Genomic DNA, 8186 nt, shown 5'->3' on the forward strand with positions numbered 1-8186 from the left:
AGCAAGAGGCCCTTAGGAAGGGAGATAGGAAAAGTGGAGGTGTGGGAGGGGAACCCAGAAGAGAACCAGTTAGAAAGAGCTTAGATTGGCTCTCTCTCTGCCTGCTCTCCTCCCCTGTCCTATTGGGCCACTACCCACAGCCTAAGGAGTTATAAGTTCTGGGCTCCTAGAAAGTAGATCTCTCTCAAGCATTGCTCTAGGATCTGCCCTGATCCAAGTTCTTTCTGGTCACCCTTCCATTGAGCTCCCTACTGGCTCCCCTGCTAGGAACCAGCTGAGGCATAAAATGGACAAGCTGTTACTCTTGGGCCTCTATGTGCTTTTCCTCTCAGGGGGTGAGTCTTGGGATGGGATATTGGAAATGTTGCCTTTGACTCTTCCCTATTTTCCCCTTAGGCCCAGGCCTGACCTATTAAGTCAAGGTTGATAATACATTAATATTCCATCTTTCTCCTCTCTCACCTTCTCTTCTCTTGGTGACCCTTCTCTTCTTCCCTAGTCCTGAATAGAGACTGAGTCCAGCTACATATAGGAGTATGACAGAAATGAGGGATCCAAAGTTAGTAACATAATATGGTCTGTGTTGTCTTCAAGATGGGGAGTCAGGGATCGGTGCTCTGAAGCAATATGATGCAATGGAAGGTCTAATATGCCATGTCTGCAAAACATTTGTGAATGGCCATTGTTTGGAAGGTGAGGACACCTGTTTGATGGATATGATCTCTGGATGTGAAGCTAAAGTGTTTTTCAAGACTTACAATAATGGTAAGGTAGACATTACACCAGTTCATACTGCCCTGGGCCTGGGTGGGAAAGAAGAATCTTCTTCCCTATATGAGATCTGGGGGGATCTTTGCCCTGGGGAGGGGTGGTGTTGGTAACTATAGATCTCTACTCCTGTTAGCTTAGGTAAACTGGGTTGGATTCAAGGAATTGCAAGGGAAATCCTCAGAAAGAGCTTCCTTTCATGGAGACACTTATTTCAGAACCAGGGCTTTCAAGAACTGGGGTCAAATGTTAGATTTTAATTCCTTTCTCTAGTTTATGGTTCAGAGCTATGAAACCTCTTCCAATTTGGCTCCTTCTCCTTTCCCAGTATGGTATAATACTTCTGCTTCACTGAATTGCAACACAAGATGCCAAGAGAATAATGGTGTAGTCCAAGGAAGAAATTTTAAAGTTTTTTGCTGTGACACAGACTACTGCAACAAACCTCAGCTTGGACTCATATAATTGAACAACAGAAAACTGAGTATCATCTGGATGGTTTTGCTATCCCCACTTTCATATCTCCTTTATTCTTCCACCTATTTCCAGTCCCTGCTCCTTCCTCATTGGGCTTATGATGGGTTCTGGAGATGGAGCATGCATTCCTGTTAGGAATGGAGGAGGGACTATTCCTTCCCACTCCATCCACATTACATCATATGGACACTGTGAGGTTCAGAGACCCAAATTGGGCCTCTATTTCCCTTCTTTGGTCAAGAAAGAGATGTCCAAGCCAAGGCTATGGGAGAAATCTCACCATGACTTTAAAGAAGCCACGCTGCGGGTGAATAATTTTTATCAATAAAAAACTCCAAATAACTTTCCTATCTTGGCTCCAGCCTTCTTTGATTCTATTTGTATTTACGAATAGCTTCTATTCATATCTATCAGAGCAGAGAAACTATTATGGGAGAGATATGGAGTGGGATAAAAATTCAGAGTTTATATGATTGATGAGTTGTTTGTGGTCCTATCAGAGTGGCTGTACTATTAGCCTCATTATCTCTGTTTACTACCTCATCCTTATCTAGTCTCACCCTTGACTGGGTAGGGTCTCATGATCTTTGAGAAGTATATACTAGAGAAAATTGGGAAAGATTCAGGAGTTATTGTCAAGAATGCACTTATCACTTACTTGGTAACAGTATCATCACTTAAGCAATCCTTTGTTCTACACAGTACCCAAGACAGGAAGATTTTAGAACTGTCCAATGCACGATACTTTGGAGAAAATCCAGTTCACACTCTGGGCTTCAAGGCTCATAATCTATCTCCTTTTAAATCCCCCTGACTCAAGAATTTATTGAGGGCAGTTTGTCCTGATTAGGCTGATATCATGGGTTTTTAAAGAAATAACTGCAAATGAGAAGTGGGCTAGAACTTAGCTTCTCAAACATAGAGCTTTTTGAATATTGCCCATGAAAAGGTTGTCTTTGTTCAGTCAAGCATGGGTTGGAGTCCTCTTCCGGGAAGAGGGTCATTGGCTCAATTAAGATTCATGCAAACGTAGAGCAAAAAGCTAGATTGGGTTGATGCCAAGATTTTTGGAGTGCCCCCAGGAGCCTATGATAAATGGGTGCAACTGTACAGATTCAATCAAGATATTAAAACTGGTTCAGAAGTCAAGATATGGGCTATATCAGAGGAGTCTATCTGATTCAATCTATTTCCCTAAGGTTTCATTTTTCTATCATCTCTACTTGTGCTCCCTGAGGAACCTGGGGTAATGTATTAGAGCCAGATTTACCACATTTAATCCTCAGTAATAGAATGGAGACCCCGCCTCCTCAAATTGTCATCCTTGATATCAAGCCCAAAGCTTAAGGAAATGATATTAATTGAAGACCTTTATCAATTTTAAGGTATACATTAGTCTCCCAAATTTTTCTTATAAGCCTAAATCATTTCCAGTACCAGTACTTAGAACTACATATTTGTTTCTTTCATTATTTTTCTCCTAAGCAATGGATTATTCCTATCTGGGGAAAAATTCTCCATATTAATAATTGACTGAAGGAAATGTGGTGCATGAGGTGAGTGCAATAATTAAACAAGTGTAGAAACCATACTTTATGTAGAAGGGCATATTTTGGACATGAATAGAATATATCTGGTTTACAGTAGGATGGTCTGGAAATTCTGTTGGCAGGAGGTATAAACATAGAAATACTGTTCTAAGGCTTAGCGTATGCTCTTTGACTACTGCCATCAAGATGAGGTAAAATATGCCATGAAAAGACCAAGTTTTATCTGGAGAGCTATGACTAGTTCAGCCTGCAGATATGAGGTAAAAATGAGGACTCATATTAGCGGTGATATAACAAGGAAGATCAGAGAATCAGAACATTTCTCTCAGGAATAACAAGAGAGCTTTGACTGTGATGAGACATTCAGCATAGGAGAGGAAGCCATTTTGATTAAAACAACTATTTCTAACAGTAGAAGACCTGGATCCACTACCTATCAAGGCAGCATTGTATCTCCAATATGGAGGCAAGTCCATAATGAAAAACTGTATCTGCCATCCAGGGACAGAGTTTGTGGTTTAACACAAACCTTCTGACTATTCCAGTGAGTCTTTGAGTTGGGTATATAGATTATGTGATTAGATATGTCATCTAATATTATATTCTAGCCATAATCACTAAAAGTCACATATAGTTCCCCAAGTATAAGAATTACCACTGAGGGCCATATGATCTGGGATTGAAACAAAGTACTACCCAACAAGCTTGGCAAGAGAAGATATGTAAGCAACCATGGAGGTGCAGGTATGGGCAGGATTAGATGGCCACTGAGGTCTGTTCCAACACTGGGATTTTGGAATTCTCAGATTTTGTGATTATAGACCTCAAGACAACAATGATACATCCCTCTCAGTGACAGACTATTTCTATGGATCAGGACATATCAAAATTAGGGCAACAGAAACATCAGGATCAGGTCAGCTTGGTCATTATCGTGTTATTTATGAACTCCACAGTTATTATTGCCATGGGCTTCTCATTTCCTCATCAATTTCAAAATAGTATGCTAAAACTATGCTTTAAGCCATTTCCAGTCTTAGAAAATGGTATGACAGATAAACTAGTGGCTCCGATTCATCACTGGCACCACATATCCAAGGTCATTAGTCATGGGAGCTCCTACTTTTTTAAGAGAAATCATGAATATACTGAAAATGACTCATTTTCCTCCTTCTTCTCCTCTTCTCCTGTGGGAGGCCAATAAGAGAAACAGAGTCTTAAATAGATAAAAATCTGAGACTCCTCTTTTGATCCCTTTTGTGATCCTTGTGATTTCTTGTTGAAAAGTACTGTGGCCTTATTGAAGAGTTTTAGGTTCCTAGAGGGCCAGCATTTAAAAGGTTAACACTCTCCCCCTTTGGCCAGGAATGCAGCTGCCTGGTATAGCCAAGGCCAAAACCTTAGCAGGGGCAATTTAACCCTGAGAAAAATATTCCCCAACTTGGCTTTCTGATAAGAACCCAGTCAAAATTCAGCCTTGGCCTTGGTCTGTTCTGAAGCCAATGAGACCTTTTGTGTTTTGATATGACATAATTTATAACTTCTATGCATCTGCAATGTTTCGGGGGGGGTTCTTTTGTGTGAAATGAGTCTTGAAATATATATAAAAAATTCCATTCTGCAAGAGAGAGTTGGAAGCATGAGCTAAAAGACAACCCCAGTGTCCTGTTATTTCCTTATCAACTAAACTGTCCTTATAAGATTATCAGAGATGATAAATAGATCTCAAGACTCTTCGTCACCCCAACCACTGCAACTATTTAAATGTATATAAAGAAAATTACTTTATTCCATCATGATCTCTTGTTGAAGACAAATTGACCCTCTGTAATCCTGACTTCTTTTCCTCAATATTCTCTTAACATCATTTAAAAGATTGTATTCTAGATTTTTCTAGAAATTGAAGTCAAAGTTGTGGGTCTATAGTGTGAAGATCACATACTATTCCTTTTTTTAAAAAAATTTAGATATTTTCCATTCTTCTGAGCTGTGATATCTCAGTTCAATTACAGGTGTTTAAACAAATATCTGAATGGAAACCAAGCACAGTGTAGAAAGATAAATAATATCCTTGTCAAGTAATTTATGATTTGTAAGGGTATTACAATGTATTATTATTTGTTTTTGAAGGGGAAGGGAGCAGACCTGGGACTTCAGTGGTATAGGGAACTTGTAGTGAGGAAATTCTTTCTACCAATTCAGACTGGCACCTATTCTGCAACTTGTCATCTTAAAGAGTTGACTCTATAGATGCATATATATATATATACATATATATATATACACACACACACACACAGCTATATAACAATGTAATTTTAAGAAAGAACCATAATGATTGGGAGAGAGGTCAGGATAAGTCTTGTGTGGAGAGTAGCACCTGGTTTATGTTTTGATAGAATTTTGATATTCTGCTAGGAGAAGGGAATTTATACTAAACATGAAGAACCATGACAGGAAAATAGGAAATGCAATATTTTGTATGTGTAACATATCTAGAAGGCCAATTAGACTGGAAAGGAAGGACTTTGAAGGGGAATTGTATGAACTAGACTGAAAGAAGCTGGATAAACATTTATCAAGTATCTTATAGTGGGAATTCTTGTAGCCCCCAGTAGTGAGAATGGACCCCAGGAAATTCAAAGCCATGGTCTGGCCAGAATCACGCCTCACTTGAGGCCCCCAAACCCCTCCTTTCTATCCCTCCCTGCTGTACTTGGCAACAACTGGCAACAGCTTGTTCTACCCACTGAAGCAAATATTTCCCTGAGAATCTGGACTAGATGGTTACATATTTACCTGTGATTTCTTATCCTATAGAAAATTCTGTCTATGTTTTGGTGAGGCAAACTAAGTCATTGTACTAAGATTATAAATCATTATTAACCCTTGCCCCTGTAAAAAGCTTACCGAATCCCTTAGCCTACATCACTTTCTCTGTAAAATGCTACCTGAAATCAATAAACTTTGTCATTGACCAGCAAGTGGCCTTAAGTCTGTCTGTAAGTCTGTCTGTGACCCTCCTGATCCCAACCTCATTTCTCTTATCCCCATTACATGACCTGCAAATTTGACAAATGGCGACTGATGCATGGCATTTGAATCGGCATCATTCACAGGTTGTAGGTAAGAGAAACCTTCCCCTTTTTGTTTGGCAGGAAGCATTTAAGGGAGGCAGGGGTAGTGGTGGTGGTGGGGTGGAGAGTGCATCTTATAGTCAAGAGTAAAAACATGGGACAAACTAGCTTCTTTTCTCCCCCCACCTCTTCTTTCCATTTTCACTGCTGTCTCCCCACCATCATCTCCAAACCCCCCCTTGCCCCCAGTTCTCAGAAGACAAGTGTGTATGTTGATTAGGAAGCGTTCAGAGTCTGTTGGAGCATGAAAAGTAATTTAGAACTGAGATTTGTCAAATATCAGCCTTAACTTCTTACAAAAAGTTACCTCCTTTTCTGACTAACTAACTCTTGAAATGTAAAAAAACCTGTTCAAATTAATCTTTCTCAATGCTGCCCCAATATATAACTCAGGGAGCAAGAATTAGATAACTACATTGACAATTCCAATTTTCTTACCCCCCCAGGCATTCTTTTATTTTCTCTTCCTTCATTATTAATGAGCCTCCTTTCCCCACAGATTTCTTTAGTCATGCAGCTATTTTTTGTAACAATTAGTCTTTATGCCAGGATGAAAAGAAGAGTCTATTAATCAGTTGCCATAATTTTATGTTCTATGTTGTCAGAGAGTGTATGATCCAGGATATGTCTCTGATATCTATGTTGTCTGTGTTATCAGTCTATGTTCTATGTTTTGTCTGTACTGGGATTTTTTAATTTTGGGGAAATTCCCTCTCTTTCCTTTTTCCATTTGTTCCAGAAGAATGGAGGAGACAGACTAAGAATGTTTGGGAAATTAAAAAAAAAACATTGTTTATGGATTTTATGGATTTTTGGTTAAACTCTAAGATAATTTAATTGGTTACACATAAAGGACAAATACACAAAATTGTCAGATGTCTCTTCTCTCCTCTCCTTAATGGCCATGAGGGAGGAAGGGTAAAAATGATAAAAACAAGAAAGGAATAATTTCATCCCATAATTACAAAATGTCAACAGAGAACAAAAGCAAAAATATATGTTTAGTATGTTTTTTTCCCCCTTTCTTGGGTGGGCCCTTTAAGGAAGGGAAGGAGAAAAGAACAGAACAACAATAAAAAAGGGAGATTTGATCCCACAATTGGCTCATTATTTGATCTGATTTTAAATTAGATATGATATTAAAGATTGATATATATAACTTTAAAAATATGCTAATGATTTGAAGATTTGAATATGTACTTGAATATGTATTTGATTTGATGCTAATGATTTGAATATGTAATTGAATATGATGGTTCAGTATAAAGTCATTCATGTGATAATTGGCCACCAGCTAAAAATAAAATTTTAGCAAAATTTAAGAATGTACAAAACTTATAGTGGAAAGATTATTTATTAAGACTTATAATGTATGATTACAGATTTGAATGACTAGATTTACCAATAATGCTTGTTAAACTAAATTTGAGAATTGACAAAATGCATTTAATAGACAGGCTGATACAAAAAAGTTTTTTTGTATGATCTAAATTTTGGATAAATATATGAACATATAAAATTGTTACTTTAAAACATGTACTATTATGTTAAACAACAAGTAAAAATATAATTAACATTGGGGTTTCAAAAATTGGAAATATAAAAATGATATATGCATTAAGAATTTTGTATATTACAAATTGGAAATTTAAACAGTATTGTACTTGATTAGGATACCAAAATTACTTTAAAAATATGTACAGTGTATAAGAAGAAATTGACGATCTAAGGATTAACATGTAATTTGTTAAAATGTAATTATATGTAAGAACAAAGTATGCAGACAGCTACCTGTAAAACACTGACTGAGAGAAGTACAGTGATCACATGGGTATATACTTGCTTAAGAAACTTGTGCCATCTCAAGCTCTGTAAAGTGTATAAATAATATTGTTCATAGAATGCAGATTTCCATAATTCACCACATTTGGAATGCAAATTTTTTTAAAAGGGAGGAAACTGCAGATATTATTAATAAATGGTAAAAAAAGTAAAATATTATTAAATATTAAAAAAGAATTGTTTTAAATTAAATATTGGTTTAAATTAAACATTTTAGGTTTCAAAGTTAGAAAATGATGACTCATCCTATACAAAAATTTGGTTCAATTTAAGTGGTTGTCTTTATTTAAAAATATTATAAAAAGCAAAAATTAATATTTATTGTGGCAGCTTAAAACTAAACTTTTAGATACTAAACCTTTGTTAAATAATGCCTACTGTGTTGATTGTCTGACACCATACCTAAAAGGCT

At 37.0% G+C, this 8186-nt stretch overlaps 1 protein-coding gene across 1 annotated transcript; it reads left to right on the forward strand.

Annotated features, from left to right (window-relative positions):
* The first annotated feature begins 286 nt into the window (after positions 1-286).
* Positions 287-1361, forward strand: LOC123240407 (prostate and testis expressed protein 4-like). Its single transcript, XM_044667950.1, has 3 exons — positions 287-335; positions 595-765; positions 1097-1361. The coding sequence occupies exons 1-3, from the start codon at positions 287-289 to the stop codon at positions 1231-1233; spliced, it is 357 nt and encodes a 118-aa protein (XP_044523885.1). The 3' UTR covers positions 1234-1361.
* The last annotated feature ends 6825 nt before the right edge of the window (positions 1362-8186 follow it).

The sequence above is a fragment of the Gracilinanus agilis genome, chromosome 3 (genome assembly GCF_016433145.1).
Source record: "Gracilinanus agilis isolate LMUSP501 chromosome 3, AgileGrace, whole genome shotgun sequence".
Lineage (NCBI taxonomy): Eukaryota > Metazoa > Chordata > Mammalia > Didelphimorphia > Didelphidae > Gracilinanus > Gracilinanus agilis.

Coding starts and splice junctions, on each gene's coding strand:
- LOC123240407 (XM_044667950.1), top strand. CDS start 287: ATGGACAAGCTGTTACTCTTGGGCCTCTATGTGCTTTTCCTCTCAGGG. Junction 336..594: donor TGTGCTTTTCCTCTCAGGGG/GTGAGTCTTGGG, acceptor GTTGTCTTCAAG/ATGGGGAGTCAGGGATCGGT. Junction 766..1,096: donor TTTCAAGACTTACAATAATG/GTAAGGTAGACA, acceptor CTCCTTTCCCAG/TATGGTATAATACTTCTGCT.